Here is a 22,351-nt window from a genome sequence, read left to right on the forward strand (position 1 = left end):
TGAATATCTTACCCATTAGTAAATAATACAGTTCCAGATGGACAGTTTATCCAAGGCAAGCCTATTAGATTTGGCTGTAAGTTGTGGACTCTTTGTGGAACAAGTGGTTACTGTTTCAAATTTGATTTATACTGTGGAAAGGATCCAGAAGATACTGCAAGGGATGACCTACTATTGGGATCAAGAGTAGGCCTAAACATGTTGGACTGCATTGAAAAACCCGAGAATCATTGTGTGTACATTGACAATTTCTTCACTAGTAGAGATCTTCTGATTCATCTGTGAAATTTGGGTTTTCGAGCAACTGGGACTGTCAGAGAGAATCGAGTCGGTGACTGTCCATTACTGAGCGGCAACGAACTGTAAAAGACAGTTCGAGGAAACTATGACTACCAGTCCAACAGGAATGGTGAAGTCTTATTTGTTCGATGGCACGACAACAAATGCGTTACAGTTGATACAAATTTTGAGCAAGTTGAACCTTTTGGAGCAGCTACGCGGTACAGTAGACAAGCAAGTAAGAAGACACAAGTGCAACAACCTGCCGTTTTGAAGTCGTATAACGCGTACATGGGGGGTGTTGACCACCATGACTGGTTAGTTGGAAAATATGCAAAGGCAATCAGAGGGAAAAAATGGTACTGGGTCCTATTACACGTTTGCTGGAAATGGCCTCGTAAATGCCAGACTCTTCTACAGACTAGTACATGGGAAAAATTCGCAGGATTTACTGGATTTCAGACGTGCTGTTACAGTTACATACCTGAAATCGGACATTGGAAGACAGAATATTGGACGTCCAATGGAATACCCATCAAGTCAGTTGAGAGTGATACCAGGCATCAGGTTTGATGGAATTGGTCATATGATTGACAAAAGAAGCACACACAAAGAAGATGTGTAAGAGCTAAATGCAATGGGAAACCAAAAACACATTGTGTTAAATGCCGTATAACACTTTGTGTGAAGTGGATTGTACCATTTCACAAGAAATAAATAGTTGAAACAAATAGTTCTAGTACTACTATAGACTAAATAATAATAAACTCCAAAACAAATTATTAATCAGTTGTAATTAATGCTGCACTGGCAGACCACCATGCACAGGCTACAAGCTTTTGTGTAAACACTAATCCATCCTATAACTATATGAGGAAGATTACACACATGGGCAGAACTTTCAGTAATACTGCAGTACAAACATTCCAGAATTATCTCCAACAAGAATCATGGGAGCTAGTGTATAGTACATAAAATATTTCTGATAAGTTTCAGACATTTGTGAATATTATTAAATATTTTTAAATATTATTTGATCTTGCTTTTCCATTGAAAGCCAAAACAAGCCAAACCACTAAAATCAACAAGTGGATTACTATTGGTATAAGGAAATCTTGTGCCAGAAAACGGTACCTTCACAATATTGCAAGAAGCTACCACTCAGGACTTTGATAGTTACTTTAAAAAATATAAATCTATCTTAAATAAAATAATAAAGGAGGTAAGAAATGAGACAATGACAAATACCTAAAAGATGCTTCAAACAGAAACAAAGCAATCTGGCAGGTTGTAAAGAAAGAAACCAAATCTTACAAAAATAGAGTTAATAATATAGTATTAAAGGCTGGCTTGGAGAACATTAATAACCCACAAGAAGTAGCTAATATGTTTAATAACTATTTTATAAATGTAACAGAGAAACTACTACAACAGACCTCTAATAGAAAACAGCATACAGAAACAGGGAAAAAAGTCTCAAGCAAATCAATGTTTCTGTACCCAACAAATGTTACAATAAAAAGTCGCAAAATGAAACACTTTGCAAGCGTAGATGATATATCTGATTTCGTTGTAAAGAAATGTTTGGACTTCATCACTGAGCCCTTAACTCACCTATGTAACCTATCTTTTGCTACATGAACTTTTCTTTCATGTTTGAATAAAGCAAAATAAAGCCATTATACAAGAAAGGAAACAAAGATGATATTTCCAACTACAGACCATTGGTACATCAGTCAGTTTTCTCAGAAATATTAGAAAGGCTCTTCAATAAGAGACTAACAGACTTCTTAGAGGATAATTACATTCTGTCAGAATCTCAACATGGATTTAGAGCAAACCATTCATGCAAATCAGCAGTGTTCACTCCTTTCTATTAGAGGCACTGACAGACAACAAAAAACTTACCATGGGCATATTTTTAAGTTTGTCAAAGGCATTTGACACCACTAATCATGACAAATTGCTAGACAAGCTAGAAAATCTTGGCATTAGGGGAACAGCTAACAACTGGCTCAGCTCTTATCTAAAGAACAGGGAACAATATGTGGAAATAGATCAGGACAGGGATAATGTCATTAGGAAATATTATTTCAAGCTACTGACTGTTAAATATGGCGTGCCACAAGGATCAGTAATGGGTCCTGTTCTGTTCTTACTCTGTGTAAATGACCTAAACTTAAGCAATGACAGCAGTAAAATATTTCAATTTGCTGATGATACCAGTGTTCTAATAGCAGGAAACTCAGAAGAAACTCTTGTAAAAGACATTATAGAAGCCACTGACAGGCTAACATGTTACTTTGATGACCCTGACTTAATAATAAACACTGGAAAAACTATAGCTATGGATATACACACAGCACAAACAAAAAATCTGATATCACCCAATCTAGAGCTATATGGACAGACAATTGCCAGAACAGCCTGTACCAAATTTCTTGGACTTCATCTGCAAGACAACTTGAAATGGAAAGCACATATTGAGCAAACTTTTTGTTTTGTGTTACATACATTAAAAAATTGTACCAGCTACACACTCTTCAGTGTGTATATTATGCGGTTGTACTCTCTCACCTCCAGTACATGGTTATGTTCTGGTGAAATTCTGGAGATGCCATCAAAACATTCAAAATTAAAAAAAATAAGAATAATGGAATGGGTAGATAATCGCAAATCATGTAGACCATTGTTTCAAAAAAGGATGATCCTGCCACTTCCATGCATATATATACTTGAAAATATAATGTATCTAAAGCAAAACTTGCATATAAAAAGACCACTCATTACTCAAAATCACACAATACACGGCTATGATACAAGACAAAAATTGTATGTACATGTTCAAAGCGCCAACACAAAGTTATTTCAAAATGCTCTTCTCCATCATAGTACGATTAAATATGATTAAATACATACAAAACATTGGTCACTTCAAATCTAAATTGAAGTCGTATATGGTTGATCACTGCTTAAACACAGTAAATGAATACCTACAAAAATAAATTTTTCTTCGTTTACCCAATGTAGTCTCATTCAGAAGAACGTTTGTATTTTATCTCTCTGTATATAGCGTAATAACATATATTTAAATGCTCATCATTTATTAATATATTAGTCTGTGTTATTATGTACAAAGATATATTATATGTAAAACTGTTAATATTAACATAAAAACCCAAATATCTCTTGCATATTGTGCAGAATTGATGAATCAATTAATCAGATAATTCACACTCACTGTCGCTGTAAGTGAACATATCCAGGATTTCTTTATCTGTGCAATCACCGCAACGCGACATTTCTCACACAGAAAACAAGAAAACTAAGAAAAACACAGGAATCGAAGTCGCATTCTGCGAAGAGGGAATGCAGCAACACACATATATGCTCTCTCGAACTATATAGTCAGACAGACCACTGAACAGCTTGTTTGTATGTATGACAATGCCTCTTGGGCATGAAAGGCATGTGAAGTTTCGTTAGAATAAGAAGATTTCTCTGGACAGCATCTCTATGATCCTGCCCATTTCTTCAACTTGCCATCTACTAAAGAAATTTGCTGGATCTAGAGCAAAATATTTAACTTCCTAAAGCACAATCAACAATATCATCAGTAAGGCAATACTCTTACTCATAACCTGAACAGGACAGTATTGTCATTTTTTGTGGATAAAGAAGATATATTCCAGTTATTGTATGCTTAAAGTTCGAACTTCCTTACTTTTCAGCTTTTTAGAGGTGTTTGTTGCTTGGAGTGGAGTTGTACACAGCTACATTTGTATTTTTACAGACATGAAAGCAATATTCACTGATTTTTCTTTCTGTCATTAATGTCATGTTCAAGCACATATGTTGTGTATGAGAAGTAATCACTTTGAGTGATATTTTTAACCATAGTCAGGCACTCATATGAAAGTGAACTTTGATATACACCTTCTGAAGCAATACTGCAAGGCAGAAAGAGACCAAAGAATGTGCAGTTGACGTATGGTTCCAAAAAAATTCCCTGAATTTGACACCCAAAACTATTTCATTCAAACTGCAAGAGCATATGTTTGTTTATTTATTTAGATCCCTTAAATCCAATAGAGCAAGACATTTGAATGGATGTAGGACATGTCAGATTATTATAAATTTGAATCATGCTGTGGCTTGCGTTGTTGCTGTTTATAGGTTTCCGTCCTTTGTTGGAGGCCAGACCGTATCGTTTAGTTGACATGGTTGCGGTTTTTTGTCTTCTTCTTGTGTTAACTGGCACCCGTGATGACTGGGTGTTGTGTGATGTCCTTAGGTTAGTTAGGTTTAAGTAGTTCTAAGTTCTAGGGGACTGATGACCATAGATGTTAAGTCCCGTAGTGCTCAGAGCCATTTGAACCATTTTTTTAACTGTCACCACTTGGTTTCGCAAGCGTTGCCTGTTTGCTAGTGGCAGCAGCGGCGGTTATCGATATGTAGTAACTGTGGCTCTATCTTTGGGGCAACATTGTCACCGGACGAGGTGGCCGAGCGGTTCGAGACGCTATAGTCTGGGACCGCGCGACCGCTATGGTCGCAGGTTCGAATCCTGCCTCGGGCATGGATGTGTGTGATGTCCTTAGGTTAGTTAGGTTTAAGTAGTTCTGAGTTCTAGGGGACTGATGACCTCAGAAGTAAGTCCCATAGTGCTCAAAGCCATTTGAGCAACGTCGTCGTTGTCAGTGGGCAGTTCAGTTGGGGACTCAGGATGAGCGAGGTCCGCGCAGTGCGAGAAAACATTGTGATCGTTGATGGCACACATGGACTGCCAGATCGAAGGCCTGTGGCCATGAGGGTGCACGTCCGAGTTGAAAACTGGCTCCTGCAAGCCTTAAGTTGAGTGCTTTTGGATTCAAGTAGAGAAACCTCCACCATTGTGAGATCTTGCATTTCTCCAGCGACTTGAGTTCGTGTTGCTGCTCGTAGTGTTGCCGAGGTGAAGAACAGCGAGTGGAGTGCTTGCGGAAGGCGGATCTCATTGGCTTTCCTGGACTTCATTACTATTTATTGCGTTCAGTTTGTTACTATTTGTTATTCTGGCACCCTCTTGTCTCTGCATCGAAAACAAATGTAATCAATTTGTATCGTCTTCCGAAAGAAATCATTACATACAAGTTCAAGATATATGGATACGAGACAATTTATAATGGACCTGTCACGTGAAGCAACTTGGAAAAAAAACTTTCAAAGGCTTATTATGCATACTACCATTCATTACTTCGGTACGGGCTGGTCTTCTGGAAAAGCTTAGCCACTCGCACAAAACCCTTTAGGGTGCAGAAAAGGGCAGTCAGGGCTGTCTGCAACCTAAAACTACCGGAAACATGTAGACCACATTTCATACAGCTGAAAATAATGACTCTCCAAGCCTTTACATATATTACCGGTAGTGTATCCTATTCGGAGGTGAGTATCTTGTAAACAGTACTGGACATCTATAGTAAAATAGGCATTTCCATAGTCACAGCACAAGAAATATCACTAATATCCACATGCCTCAGAGTAGAATAATATTGTATCAGGAAAGTGTTTCACAGATAAATTAATAAGCAGCTTACCTAGTGAGTTAAAACTGGAGCGACATAAGAATAAATTTAAATATAACCTTAGCAATTCCTGATGGGACACTGTTTTTATTCAGTGCAAGAATCTTTACAGTAAATTATGAAGAGAATCCTTGTAAACTGAAAATATAATTATGGCTAAATCCAAGTTGTGTTATTTTTGTTACTTGCAATTTCTAATTCTTATCTGTAAAATGAATCTTCTCTCTCTCTCTCTCTCGCTCTCTCTCTTTGTCTTCTTCTTTCTCAAATTTGACTTGTCCTATATTCAGTACACTATTTAAGTACGTAATGAATCAAATGGACCAAATAAATGAAATTAGATTCAGCAATTCTCATTGACTACCATGTGCTATCACCCGATTCGCAATGGCGAACATCAAAAGCTGTCGACATAATTGTAGGATATTCAGCAGTACTACAAGTAGCAGCTGAGTATTCCCCATAAAGTCACATACCATAAATCTACGAAACTACCGGCATTTTAACAAAAGGATCCAAAACGCTTCAGCATCAAACAGAAAAGAAACAGAATAAAATAAAGCGATTAACTGAAAAAGTAAATAACGATTCCAAATGATTTTAAATTATTTACCTTTCAGTTACAACCAATATTTTCCTATTCCGAACATCCTACCCAAAATTTAAATTTCCATTGATCGAGAGTATTCTTGTAATAGTATCTCAAAAACGATGTTAAATTTCATCAGTAACATGCAAAAATGAAAACTAAAAAACAAAAACAATATGACGCAAATTGCCATCCCACTTTCAAAATGAAAACTAAGTTTTCCTTTCGGGACATTACCAACATTTTCCACAAAATTTCCAAAAATAAGTAAAAAATGTGTCGATTTTCTGGTAAGTATTTCTGCCACACGTAGCCTGCTCATCGAAATGATACTGTATGTAATTGCGACATTCGCTGCTTCCCTCACCCATTGGTACTTTTCGCTGACTCCCCTCCTCCCCTCCAACCTCCCAGTATCCTCCTGTTGTTTTAACATAAGCCTCACTCTTTTTATTTCTAAATTCGATGGACTGGTTAGTTGTTAAGTGCTTATCCCATGCCTCATGTAGACATTTATATCTAGCCTCGCGCGCGCCTACTGTACTAAAGTATTTGTGGGGAGGGGGGTTTGGAGGAAGGGAGACAGCTCAAGAGACTGCGAGGGGGGTGTAAATGGGAGATCCTCTTTAAAAATTGAAAAAATTAAGACCTAAAACTATTTTTAGGAGCATTCTGGATGCCTCAGACGCTGTATTTCAACTAGTTGGCGTGCTAATTTATGCCTGGATTAAAACGTATTTTGTGATTACCGAATACAAAAAAGTTATACATTAACATTTAAATTTATCGATAGTATTTGTACAATTATTACGTATTAAAACAATTGATAAATCGCTATAAACCAGACGTTTGGCTACAATGTTGTGGTAAAATTGACTAAACTGGAATACATTTTTAATAAATATTATCTTATCATAGTTCCAATATTTATTAAGACTCAGTGATTGTCGCGTGGTGTTCATTCTCTAACCGTCTGCCTCCTGACCACCCCTCCGACAGACTTGCAACAAAACCGAGCAGATTCGTGCTTATCTACCCTCCGCTTCACCACCCGTAGTCGTAACAACACGTTTCGTAAAAACTTAGAACTTTGCCTATTTAGAGAATAATAGAAATGGATTTGATTTACTGACACGTTAGTAAATCCTATAAACCATTAATTCATTACTGCAGAAGAGCTTTAACTAGTGCAATTAAGGTAGGATGCATTCGTTCAGCATTGCCTCCTATTTTCCATTAATTTAAAAACAATGCCAGGACAAGTATTATTGCCAGAAACAAATACCCCAACACCCTACGTCCCAGATCATCATGCCCTATACCACCCTGCTTCTTGTCAAATTTTGTTTCATTTATATTAGTGGTAACGCTCTGTTTCCAATTTTGTACTTCCCCTAAGAAATTGGCCGGCCGTAGTGGCCGTGCGGTTCTAGGCGCTGCAGTCTGGAACCGAGCGACCGCTGCGGTCGCAGGTTCGAATCCTGCCTCAGGCATGGATGTGTATGCTGTCCTTAGGTTAGTTAGGTTTAATTAGTTCTAAGTTCTAGGTGACTGATGAGCTCAGAAGTTAAGTCGCATAGTGCTCAGAGCCCTTTGAACCAACCTAAGAAATTAAGAACACACTTCCCGTCTTTGTCACTGTTTGTATCAGTCTCAGTTTCATGAACAGCAGATGACACAAGACTCTCCAGAAACAAAAGCTTGGCAACAAAATATTTTTCGTAATTAGCCTTGACTTGCCAAACCACGTATCTCGACGAACAGATCGCCATACATGATCTTTACTGCAGCACTATATGAAATAGTCGCGAGTACGATTCTCGCTAACGTTAACCAACTTCATGTCAAGTACACTCCCGCTGAATTTACAATGATTTGATTTACAGTACGGTAACTTTCTTTACAAAATTAATACTGGTGCTAGGATCCCTACGCTTGTCAGCCAGTTTCAACATAGTAAAACGCACGTGAGTAATTTAACTTCCATTTCCACGCTCTTCAAAATTATCGTACCTGGCACAGAATTTGAACCAGCAACGGCCTCCGAATTGCACTACTAACAGAACTAATAAATAACCAAATATCAGAATTTCTGCGGATGCATAAAATATAGTATCTTATTTCTAACATACAGCAGATATTAAAGAATTAATTTCCCCCGTAGTTTCTCATTAAACCAACTTAAATATGGCAGTACACATCATATGACACATCAAAAAGTGATGTATTGTACAACAGCCCTTACAGTACTGTATGTCATTGATCAAAGCCAGCGACTACTCTCGCGCTCACATATGTGCTTACAATAAAGTAACGAGACGCCTTTCTGTATTTGAAATACTAGCGCGAACGAGATTATGACATCAAAAATGAGGCGAAGGAAACAGCAAGTAACGTATCTTAGCTGTTGACCGACATGCTGTTGTAGCCTCAAAATTTCGAAAGTTGTGACCTCAATTTTTCAAGTGACTCATTAAATTGACCTTTCATTTGTCTTGCACTGGACGTACCTAATATTTTGGCCGCCGTCTCTTTTACCTATATTTTAAAAGTAGATCTCAAACACTTGCTGCCATTCCCAAATCGATGTTTATGCAAATTGACGAGCGAAATACACCGTTCAGGCGCGCGAACTGCGGTACAGTCATCCGATTTATAAAATGACAATCTTCGCCGATCAGCCGATTATAGTCGGCGGACTGACCGAAACAATCGTTCAGGTGCGCCTTCATTTATAATTCAATATTGTTTTGTTCTTAATGTCTTGGCCTTCTCCAATGACATCAGCGACGAAATTGCAAGGAGCAACGACTTGTATTTAGTAGTATCTTGTATTGTTGAAAATTATGTTGACTGTCTACTGTTCACTAAATAAATTAGTTGCTCACATCTTGTGATGTAAAACATAATTTTCAATAGAATAAAGCGTCACATTAACCCAGGAACAATGCTTCATCTCATTAGACGCACTAAACATTTATTCCCACTGCAGAAGAGGTACTTATGCAGGAGTCCCCTGGCATATTATGGAACGAATCTGAGTGCGTTAAACGAGTCAGTCCTAGAGGAAGTTAATCCATCATTTACAGAGATGATTGATTACTTTTTTAAGAAAGCCGTTATTCAAGTCAGACCAAGGCTTTGTGACATATTAAGAGAGAAGAAACTAGAAGAAGACGCCATACCCAACAGAATTGACGGAATATTACAGACAATGCGGGCGACCGAAAGAATCCTTCGCATTTACTTCCCTTTTCGCAGAGATGACGGGTCGTATGAAATGATGGAGACGTATACTGTGCACCACAGTCAGCACAGGTTGCCGGTAAAAGGAGGTAAGGCTTCCGCTTCAACCAATTCACGCTTTTCGTAGGATGTCGTGTTGAAGTAATTAGATGACACTTAAGTAATCTAATTCTGCAGATTCTAAAATACCATAACAAGGTTTTGAACATAAGTAACGATCTGAATTTTGTAACGATTGTTTAGAATGTATCATCGTCGAAGCAGTTTTGACGAAGCAGTTTTGATGTAGTCAAACTGCTTTTTATATTATATTAAACGAACATCTGTTTGGAGCGATATTACTGTAGTGTGTCTTGTTTACAGTAGTATTCTGACTGCATTAGGGGTGTTGCGCAGGGAAGCTATGTATGCCTCTTTGATATGGTATTGGGTATAACCGTAACACTAAGAAGCATTTATAGTAATGTTAAACGCTTGAATTAAACGGAATGGATTATTAATTTTTTATATGTCTGGCAAGTCTAACTTTAAACTGAATTCTCGGTCAGTGTTTGACAGAACATGACAATAATATAAAAAAGGAAACACTTTCTTGGCGTTCTGCATGTATGAATTATTGTCGGTCCATTGGATCACCTGATGTTGACCCAAGAAGCCGTAATCGCGAACGCATTTACGGGGTCTTAGGTCATCATAAGGTGACTTGACAATGGTCGAATAGGTTCGTGATTAGATTAATAGTTGCAGAATGTGAGGAAAGTGTTTCCCTTTCGTTGATATTAAACTGACTCTATCGTTGACGGTCATGTATGGTCGCTGTTAAAATCATGTCTTATATGCTCAGCATAGGAAATGAGGGTCGGTAACTGGAATCCGCCAAACAATGTATCTGTTTGCAGCTTATTAATCTTTATTTGAGCGCACTACATTGAACAATGTAGGGTAGCCTGGTGTTATTTTCAGAGAAAAAGTAACTTTTGCGATAATTCTGATGCCGGTACGATTTTTTAAATAATTTCACATGAATAACCATTATCTGGTGAAAATATCACACATGTATTTCACGTAAGATATTAAATAAAATGGCATCTAGAAATTTCCCACTGGTCGGCACGTCATAAAGGAAAAGGAGAATATGCGGCACCGTGGCTTCGTGGATTATGTTGTTGATAGACTCGTTATCAACGTAGCAGATGACGGTTCCAGAACTGAAATGTATTTCCCGGATTCGGATAAGGAAGGAGCTAAGAGATTACCACACGACTGACTAATTAATACAGTGGCTTCAGTATTCAACAATGCGGTGAAATTTCTGCATCACACATAGCTCGCTCAGAAAAATTACCCAAAGTTCAGGATTTTCATGACTCTTGTTTGTAATTACTAATTGCCGTGTTAGGTGAGAACGAGAGCATTTTATTCTTTCTTTCTGGTCGCATTAGAAGCACGCGGTAGTGCTGGAGTTTTGCCGCATATTATGTCATTCTCTTTACAAATTAAATAACATTCGAAGCCATATTGTTTCTCTGCTCGTCTCTTTTGCATCTGAACTGCAGTGCTCACTTCATTACAAGTTAGTTGAACAAGCTGGCTGACCAGTGCGTTACATGCGCCGGTAAAGCTACTATCCCGCATTATCCCTCAGTCTATGTGCATGTAACAGCGTACAACGTATCCTTATTCTTATGATGAACACTCAATGATATTGTAATTGGTCCAAGAATGCATAACGCACAGACGTAATGGTAAACAGTGCTCTTAAAAGTGTAATTGAGTGGTTTGTGTACATGGCCTCTCAATTTCAATAAGATGCAACATATTCAGTCCTGCACATCCAGGTCTACTACACCAATGATATTTCTTTCCTCGCTAGGAAATAACACATTAGGGTATGGAAACTTCTAAATCTTTAGGTGTCCATATCGATGAGAATTTAAACTGGAAAAACACATTTTAGAAATTCTGAAACAACTTGTCGCACTTTCACTTAGAATCATAGCAAATCGTGGGGAAAACAAATCAGTAAGTTAACATTTTGCATATTTTCATTTAGTAATAATAATAATAATCATAATCATTTAACAGTTCTAGCTTCCCGGGTACTGGTAATGAGTCTCTTCCACTTCGTCCTGTCCCAATACACCTGTTCACGGAGAACATCATCCACTGTACATTCTCTGGTCACTAGATCAACTTTAATCAAGTCCATCCATCAGGTTTGAGCTCTTCCTTGAGCTCTTTTCCGATCCACCTGTCTTTCCAAATTTATTTTGGCTGTTCTAGTTGGCTCCATTCTCATCACATGCCCATACCATCGAAGCCTAGATGTGTCAATTTGACCTAACATGGATGTCTTTATTCCAGCTTCTTTCCTCACCTCCTCATTCCTTAACTTGTCCATCTTACTTGTTGGTAGAATTCACATCCTTTTTGCATTTATGACCAAATTATCACTGGAGATTACACGTCAAGGAAAACTGTTCACACACTCTAGTTGGTGGTCACCTAGTTTTACACTTGCTGGTTGTCCATCTCTGTTGACTACCACCACCGCTGTCTTTGTCTTGCTGATGTTGAGGATATATATCTGGAACTGATATTTCCATTCATCGAGTCTGATCTGTACTTCCTCATCAGTTTCACCCCATATCATGATGTTATCAGCAAAGGCAGATGCGTTCAGTTCACCTTCTCCTTGACATTCTTCATTTTAGTATCCATAATGGTGATGAATAGTAGTGGCGACAGTGCACTTCCTTGCTGAACTCCACTCTTGGTCTCAAACCATGATGATCGTCCTTCCCCACTTTGTACACAGCTACTACAGTCTTTGTTCATCATTGAATTTTTCTTATTAGTCCTTCAGGCACATTTTTTTCCTCAGGCATTCCCGGGTCTTGTCTCTTATAACACTATCATAGGCTTTTTCTGTATCCAGGAATACAATGACCAGGTTCTTGCCTTTCTCCCAGTACTTTTCTATGAACATGCGGGTGCTAAAAATTTGATCTATTTTGATCTGTTACTTCTGAAGTCATATTGTTCCTCCTCCAGCTGTGGTTCTGGGATAGTTGTCAGTCTCTTTTCAATGATCTTCTCAAGTATTTTCAACCCATGAGACAAAAGGGTTATTCCTCTATAGTTGGTGCATTTACGCCTGCTACCTTTCTTAAACAGAGGAATTATTACACCCTTGCCCCAATTCACAGGTATTTTCTTATCTGCCCTTAAGGCAGCCATTGTATGCCTTGGATACCTGTTACTTTTATCATGTCTATGTTCACTTCATCTGCACCAGAAGATTTTCCTTTAGGCATAGATTTTAAGGTTACTTCTGTTTAGGTGACGGGAGTGGCCTCATTGTACGTGTGGATTTCCAGTTTTGTATTTGGTTCTTCAACTGTTTCTGTCCGGGTGATGGGAGTTTCCTCATTGTAAGTGTGGATTTCCAGTTCTGTATTTGGTTCTTCAACTGATCTATTTAATAGGTGATCAAAATAGTTTTTCAGGACTTCTCTCATGTCACTTTCTGTCTTAACCAGATTCATTCAGTAATGTCAAATGGAATTATGTTCTGGCGTAATTCATCTCTAAAAAAGAAGTTCTTCATAGCTCAGTGATATGTTATAAGAATATTATGTGGTGCTCACCCACGATTATCTCACAGACAGCAGTTTAAGGAACTGGGCATTCTGTCGACAACTTTACAGTGTATTTATTCCCTCAGGAGGTTTGGTGTAAATATTCTGCTGCAGATCAAAAGGAACAATGATGTACATAATTACAATACTAGAAGAAAAATTATACTCATTACTCCACATTAAGGTTGTCTTTAGTAAAAAGTGAGGTGCACAATGCTGCCGCCAAAATGTTTGATCACTTACACATTGATATAAAATGTTTGACAGACAGCAAATTAAAATTTGAAAACAAATTGAGAAAGTTTATCCTTGACAATGCCTTCTGTTCCATAGAAGAATTTGAATTATTGTAATGTGTAAAAGGTGGTGGGTGAGAATAACTAACTCATATCTGCATACTTTAAAAAAATAAAAAAAAAACAGTATAAAAGTTCAAGATGAAGCCATATTTACAAATCAAATTAGCTATATGATGGAAAATGACTTGTTTCACGTCATTACAATTTATCATGCAAAATTATCCAGGTCCATGGAGCATGAAATTAAGTAAGTAGCTTTTATAGTCGAAAGAGTTCATGGGGTGAACAGCCAAATGTCCAATGGGCATAATATTTCGGCAAGTGGCCATGTTGCCATCATCAGGTGCACTGATGAACTGACTGCCAAGGTGCTGGGGCTGGGCTTTTTGTCTCCTCCCATCCTCCAGGTGTTCCCAACGCAGTCTGCACCTGGGCGTGGAGCATCCAGCATCCTTTCTGTTCGCAGTCCGAACCCAGGGGTGCATGCTGGTGGCATCCTCTTACTATTTCTGCCTGTTCTCAAACTCAGTTCATGATGAAACGTCTTCTTTCTCCTTTTAATCAGATTCAGAGCAGGTTCCCAGGCCTTACTAAGGATGTAACCACTATTTCGATTGATCAGCGGTTCCAGTACTCGAATATTGATAGATTCTTTAATGACACAGTCCCAGTATTTGGAAGTCTGTGTCAGAACCTTTGTCTGATTGTAATTCATTCTGCGTCATTCCAAGAGGCAGTGTTCAGCAACCACCAACTTGTTAGGCTGCTGCAGTCTGGTGTGGCACTGATGTTCTTGGCAACAATCTTCGATAGTATGCACCATCTGACCTATGCAAATCAAGCTACATTCGCAGGGACTCTGGATTTCCGTAGTCCTAGCTCATCCTTTACATTACCGAGCAGTGCCTGTGTCTTAATTGGTGGGCGGAAGACAGTCTTCACTTGATGTTTTTGAAGAATTCGACTTATCTTAGCCAGGTTTCAGACAAGAGGACTGTGTGAAAGGTTTTGGTGATGGAGAAGAAGGCACACATCTTCATAGTGTCTGGAGAAGGATCAGACGTTGCAGTGCACAATCAATAGGTCATACGAGGGAAATTTGAAAAGTCTGTGCAAAAATAAAAACTACTTATGTGTTTGGGGTAAACCTTTTTTATTTTTCGACATAGTCTCCTTTTAGACTTACATACACTTCATCCAACGCTGTTCTAATTTGTTGATCCTTTCTGAATAATAGGAATTGTCCAAGTCTGCAAAATAGCTATTAGTTGCTGCAATCACCTCCTCGTTTGAATAAAATCTCTGTCCCGCCAGCCATTTCTTCAAATTGGGGCACAAATAGTAGTCCAAGGGCGACAAGTCTGCAGAATAGGGAGGATGTGAAATGAGTTGGAATCCTATTTCCATTAATTTTACGACCACAACTGCTGAGGTTCATATATTTTATGTGCTTAAGACTTTTGGTTTGAGGTCTGTTTGGATAAATTCACTGGCACTACCTCCACTCTTAACTTGCCCATTAGCCTTAAGAACCATTTATACCAGACATGAAGAAGTTTGAATTATGTATCTGGATTTAGCCAGGTTTCAGACAAGAGAATCGTGTGAAAGGTTTTGTTAATGGGAAAGAAGGCACATTTCTTCATAGTGTGTGGAGGTCATACAAGGGGCGTTTGAAAAGTCCGTGCAAAAATAAAAACTACTTACGTGTTTGGGGTAAACCTTTTTTATTTTTCGACATAATCTCCTTTTAGACTTATACACTTTATCCAACGCTGTTCTGATTTGTTGATCCCTTCTGAATAATAGGAATTGTCCAAGTCTGCAAAGTAGCTATTAGTTGCTGCAATCACCTCTTCGTTTGAATAAAATCTTTGTCCTGCCAGCCATTTCTTCAAATTGGAGCTGGTGCATTGTTGCGATGGAAAATGACTTTTTTTGCAGTCCAATCTCAGGCGTTTTTCTTGCAGCTCGGTTTTCAAATGGTACAATAATGATGAATAAGTGATGAAACAACGTTTAAAGTCCTGGGGATTCTTCCTGAACAGCTGCAAACCATCCTTGCAACACTTCACACGATTCCGTTTTTGGTCAAGTGTGAGCAATCGCAGAACCCATCTTGCAGATAGCTTTCCATGTCAAAATGTTTATGCAAAATATTATGTACCCATTCATTCGAGATGCCCACAGCACTAGCAATCTCACAAACCTTAACTCTTCTGTCATCCATCACCATATCATGGATTTTATCAATGATTTCTGGAGTCGTAACCTCCACAAGGTGTCCAGAACGTTCAGCATCACTTGCGCCCATATGGCCACTCCGAAAATTTTGAAACCACTTTTAAACTGTTCTAATTGAAGTGCAGAGTCACCGTAATGTTTATCAAGCTTCTCTTTAGTCTCCTGAGGCATTTTGCCTTTCATAAAGTAATGTTTAATCACCATATGAAATTCTTCTTCGTCCACTTTTTGACAATCACTCGACTTCCTTGATTCACACGAATGCCAAACACAAAGAAATAGACCAATGTGACAGAAACGTGGTGTGCATTCTTTCCAAAGATGCTACTAACTAAACATGACCTCTCGGACTTTGCATGGACTTTTCAAATGCCCCTCGTACATGTACTTCCAGATGGCTTGCAGCAGTTAGTTTGATGTACTTATCCCTGTGTGAGATAAGCACCATTGTCCAACATTTTGAACAGCCAGAAATGTTTATCAATTGCAGGATCTGGAAGGATACAGTCATATACGACGTGCATGTAGTTTTGTGATACAGCAAGTTTAAAGTTCCATGGAAATCTATAATTTTTAAGACAAAATAGAATCCTCCTTTGTACTCTAAAAGATAATTTAATACCTTGTAAAATGCAAAGTGAAATACTCCTCTCTTTATGCTATGTAACACTAAATTTAGAGTCATAGAGTCATTCTAATATATATAACAGATCACTCAGACTAATAAATTTTGTATTGAGTTTGTTATGTCAGTGAAGTTCCTCTGTTTCATCATTGTTCTCATTATTTCTAGTACATGATCAATAGAATTATTGATATGCTGTAGGTATGTGCATTAATCAGGAGTGACTTTTTATATTTTATTGGCAGCTGAATAGGTTTGGTTCAGCAGCTTTTCCTTTTCTCCTAATATGAGTATCCACTGATGTGAGGAAACCTATGTCTGAATAGCAGTGCTTTACACTTAATGAATGGGAACTACAGATGTGAATAGGATAGGTTTTGAGATTAATGTTTTAAGATTATTCAAACTCCTGAAGCCTTCTCTTTCCATTTTGAGCACAATAAAATCTTTTAGACTTGGAAATTTCTGTGCATTCATCTGGTGTGTAGAAGTGTATACTCTGTCAGTTTCTTGCATACACTTCAATGCTACAAAAATTGTGATCGCAAGAGAGTCTTGTCTGACCTACCATAAGGAAAAGTAATGCTGGACAGCTTCAAATCTTTTACTAGCCACAAGCTTTCCAAAGCAATAAAAGCCCAATTCTTTGCCTTATTCTTTGCAGATATCTGTGTTTATGTGGAGATGTTGTTGTTGAGGGTTAGTTACCTACAAGTATTTTTCCAAGTGGCACCCATCTCTCTGAACTCTTCCCTCCTCCTTTCTCACTTTACACAAACATATATCCCATATTTGATCCATTATGATACTGTTGTTAAATAGCCATAATTTCCTCTTGTAAAATGCCAGCCAAGCTATTAGTTTAGGTTTGGAGAACTTTTTTGCATGAACATTGTAATTACTTGATGCTCTTTTGGCTTCTCTTTAGCTAGAGTAGTTAAAGACACAGTCATATTTAGCCCACTGTCATCTTCTGAGATGGATTTCACATTTTTGCTTCTTTTTGTATTTATTGACTTTTCTGTCAGTTCTTTGTAGAATTAATTATACATTATGAATGAAAAAATACATGACACTAATGTAACATTCTGCAATATTTATTATTTTTACAAACCAGTTTTCAACCATTACTTCATCATGTACAAAAATAAATGTGTGAGGCTGTGAAATTGTTGTGGGATCAAAGATCTTAAAATAGTCTAACTACAGAGTATCTCATTATGTTTCCAAAGATGACAATTGTTAATGTTTGATTTAAGACTAATATGAAGTACATTATTTAAATAAGAATGAGATGTAAAAATATTTGGCTTAGATAAAATGTGATGCATAAATATTGAGCTATACAACAAATTACAATGATTGTTCTGAGAGGAAAAATATTTATTATAAGTTAAACAATGTGTAGTAAAATTAGGTAACATTTTTCAAGGGGAGAATGAAAAACATAATTTAGACCTGAAAGGTCAAATATTACTAATTGATACAATATAATAAGTGTGACTAAACAGGTAAATGAAACAACTTAATTTTTTTCCAATAACATCTGCTGCACGTAATTCTGGGTTGTTCTTTGCCATCAGAAATGTATCACATTTGGAATAAGTGTCGGTTTCTGGCAGTCTGAAGCCCATGTTAAATTTGGTTACAAAAGTTTCTCTTATTTTACTTTCAGATACAGTAAGAACATACTTTTCTTTGCAGCATTATGAGTATGTATCCCAAAATAAGGATGCAATTGTAAAAACACATTCCATATACACTTAATTCAAGTTCTGTTGCCCTCTGTAATGAATAACTGCTATATTTTGTGTGGAATTGAGAAATCTCTAATGCCTTGTATAGCTCCACCTTGAAATATATGTTGTATTTTCCACATTTACCTGAAAGGAAAAAAAATGAGTTTATACTTAGTTCCTAACACAAATATTTCAAGCGTATTGTATTTGTCACAAATGGATAACTTATAGTACATTGTAACATTTAAACCTCTTCTATCTTCTTTTTTAACTGTGAAACCATTGTTTATTAACTTTTGTGAATATCATTCTTCTCAGCTATTTCTGTGAGCCATGAACCCTTAGGAAAGCTTTCTTCCACATAACTTAATGACACCTAAAAATATAACAACCCTATATGACACGCGATATTGCAGTGCCTGTTTTATTCTAAATTTTGATGCAATGTTCCATCAGACACGCATGCATGTCCATTATAGAGATGATGGTTGCCCATAATTGCAACTGCAAATACATTTCATGAATTTCATCTATATGATGTGTTTTTGGTAGTCTTTTTTGGATAGCTGTGAAGGAAAGTAAGATAAAATATAATATATTTATATGGTGTTAATCCATTCTTCTTTGAAGAATTGAAGCAGATCTCCACTTTCTCAGAACCGTTTTCAGGCTTGGATCTAGGGTAGGGCAAACCGGGCTATCTGCCTTGGGCAGCAATTTTAGGGTGTGCCAAATTCATGTTCTTGAAAGGGGGGGGGGGGGGGAAGTTTCACGGAGCACCTAGCATCCAGTGTATGTTGGTCTATTTATTGATTATTCATTATGTTTTTGAAACTCATCCCTATTGATTTTTGAATGTATCCTAAAGTTGCTTCATTGGTTTACGGGCATCGTGTTCAATGATGTTGAGGAAACTGCACAATATTTCAATGAGACAGCTGCTCGTCTTCTTCAGTTGCTTACTGATGTGTTCACCAATATTTATGCTGAATTGCTATAAAAGTGCAGGCGCCAAGGGTTGCACCTATAATGTCATTGTAGATGAATCATAGAGCACAGTGACATCCAGTGCCCCTACGTGGAAGTGGATAGAAGGATCTTTGTCTGTCCCTAATTCAAGCTGTGTCTGGTGTCAAGACAGTGTTTAGCCACAGCAGACTTTTCTGGCTGACCCAGTCTGGTATGATGTCTATGTTCAACACATCTATCCTTAACAGTGTGACAAGCAGTGTATGATTCCCTACACTGGCATGGAATTTTATATATTCCTGGTCTCTTTAGAAATAGATCATCTTTAACAGACCCCAGCATAGTTTGCACTCGCACTGGAGAGTGCAAGACAAATTGTATTTGATGTTTTTTGAACAGCCTGCCAATCTTAATGGACACACCACCAGCATACAGTAGAAAAACCATCCTTGTGGCATTCTCTGTTTCTTCTGGCTGTTCTTGAGCTTTAGTGCATGCAGGTTTAAATGCACCATGGATCTGTTTATCAGAGTATCCGTTTCATACAAACACAGAGCGAAGATGGATAAGCTCTGCTGATAAGCTTCTTGCATCTGAGAGAATTCTAGCCCTATGAACAAGAGTCCACAATATGCCACTGCATTGAGATGGGCGATGGCAGCTTTTAGTTCATAGATATAGGTTAGTGTCAGTTGGCTTGCAAAACACACTGACCCAAGGAACCATCTTCTTTTCTCTGGACCAAGACATCAAGAAACAGGGGGTCTCCATTTTTCTTCAATTCCATGGTGAAGCAAACGCTTGTATGGAGGGAGTTAAGATGTTACAGAAATGCAGGAAACATTGCTGCTCTATGTGACCAAAGTACAAAGGTGTCTTCAGGAACACTTAGGTTTCAACACCACTGGCTAAGTGCTTTTTCCTTGAAGTCTTCCATAAAAAGGTTAGTTACTACAGGAGACACAGGGCTTCCCAAAGCAACACAATCAGTCTGCTCAAAATATTGTTTGTTAAACAAAAAGTAAGTTGAGGTAAAAACATGTTTGAATAGATGTATGATGTCCTCCTCCAACCTAGTTCCCATAAATTGTAATGAATCCACCAAAGGTACTTGTGTGAACAAAGAGATCACCTCAAAACTCACAAATATGTCAGCTGGTTCAAGGGGCAAAGTCCTCAGTCGTTGTATAACATCTTCTGAGTTTCGAATGTGATGTTCACATTTTTCTAACAATGGGCTTAGAAGAGAAGCCAGATGTTTGGCCAGGGAATATGCTGGGGCTCCTACATTGCTCATGATGGGGTGAAGAGGAACCTCTTCCTTATGGATCCTAGTAGCCCTTAAAGTCATGGTGGAACTGGCGCTTGTACTCTTAAGCTTTTTTTAGGATCTTCAGTAAACTGGCTGGATTTGTCTTCTGTTGAACTGCGTCAGTTGGATCCTACTGGAGTATACTGAGTCCTGCAGTTATTTTGCTGAAATAAGATGTTGCAGGCAAAAGAATAGTAGCATTTCCCGTGTCAGCAGGTAACATCACTATTTATGTGTCTTCTCTTAAGGAATGGAGTACTTGCCTTTCTTCAGTGTTGATGTTCTACTTTGGTGGACCAAAGTAGAACATCAACACTGAAGAAAGGCAAGTTCTCCATTCCTCCATTCCATCATTGTTAAAACCCTGCAAGCCTCTTGCCTTATTTCCTCAGGAGTCTCACTTGGAAGTTTCAGAATACCTTGCTCAATTGCACTGATAAAATCCTTAATAGGTAAGGTCTTTAGAGTGGGCACAAAATTTAGCCCCTTTTCCAAAACCAATATCGCAGCACCATTCTGTTGTTTATCTGAGAAATTAAACACAGTACGTCTACATGGTTTATGTTTTTGCGATGATTGGCGTGTAAGGTGATGCAACTTCAACATTTGATGCACCACGGGCTGCTGCCACGCCCAGTCCAAAAGTGACCACATAGCACTGTCTACCTCCTGCGAGGAATCCGCTGACAGACATGACAAGATATTCAGTTGTAGTGAGACCAAGCTCTTGGAGACTCTGTCTGATTATCGCCTAGTATAATGGATTCTTTCTTCACCAGTGCCATGCTGGCTCATTGTTTGATACTCTTGGCGGCCACAGAGTCTACATAATGAGTGAACTTCACAAATGTTGGTATAGTTTGCTGGTCCTGTCAACCCAGTAAAAGCGCAAGAGAGCACAACAGTCTGTTTCTCTTTAGTGGAGTTTATCAAACTCACATACTTTGTTGACTATCTTCTCCCCATAGAGGTACCAGGTGTGCTGTTTAAGACTTTCCTGACATAGTAACTGCTTCTTTGGTTCACGGGCGTCACGTTACATAATGTGGTGGAGGCAGCACAATATTTCAATGAGACAGCTGCTCATCTTCAGATGCTTACTGATCTGATGCTGCAATGACTCACCAATATATATGCTGCCTCACTGGAAAAACACAGGCACAAAGGGTTGACGCTATAACGTCATCGTACATGAATCATAGAGCACAGCGACATCCAGTGCCTCCTGCTGGACAAATGGGCCAGGGGATTCTCATTTGTGGTGCAGGAAAAATCTGCAACCTACGAGCTGGCATCATGCATCTCAACAAAATGGCGTGTTGCAGACTCATTCATAGGGCAAGAATTATCTCAGATGCAGGGAGCTTATCAGCAGAGCTTAACCATCTTCACTCTGTGTTTGTACAAAATGGGTACTCTGATAAACAGATCCATAATGCATTTAGACATGCACGCACTATAGTTCAAGAACAGCCAGAAGAAACAGCGAACTCCATGATGATGATCTTTCTACCATATGTTGGTAGCATGTCCTTTAAGATTGGCAGCTTGTTCAAAAAACATCAAATCAAATGTGTCTTCTGCCCTCCACTGCAAGTGCAAACTATGCTGGGTTCTGTTAAAGATGATCTAGGTATAAGGAGACCAGTGATATATAAAATCCCTTGCCTGTTTGCAAGTAATACATTGGCCAGACGTGTCGCACTGTCAAGGATAGATGTGCTGAACATAGACTTCATACTAGACTGGGTCAGCCAGAAAAGTCTGCTTTGACTAAACACTGTCTTGAAATGGGACCAGTACGAACTACAGAGAGACAAAGATCCTTCCATCTGCTTCCATGC

At 38.2% G+C, this 22,351-nt stretch overlaps 1 protein-coding gene across 1 annotated transcript in view; it reads left to right on the forward strand.

The window, feature by feature from the left end:
* Positions 1 to 9,379: 9,379 nt before the first annotated feature.
* LOC126442985 (glutamate dehydrogenase 2, mitochondrial-like) overlaps positions 9,380 to 22,351 on the forward strand; it is a 91,460-nt gene continuing 78,488 nt past the window's right edge. The window contains exon 1 of the mRNA XM_050090864.1: positions 9,380 to 9,767. Coding sequence (XP_049946821.1) covers positions 9,380 to 9,767 — 388 coding nt within the window. The remainder of the gene's footprint in view (positions 9,768 to 22,351) is intronic.

Source organism: Schistocerca serialis, chromosome 1, assembly GCF_023864345.2.
Source record: "Schistocerca serialis cubense isolate TAMUIC-IGC-003099 chromosome 1, iqSchSeri2.2, whole genome shotgun sequence".
NCBI lineage: Eukaryota > Metazoa > Arthropoda > Insecta > Orthoptera > Acrididae > Schistocerca > Schistocerca serialis.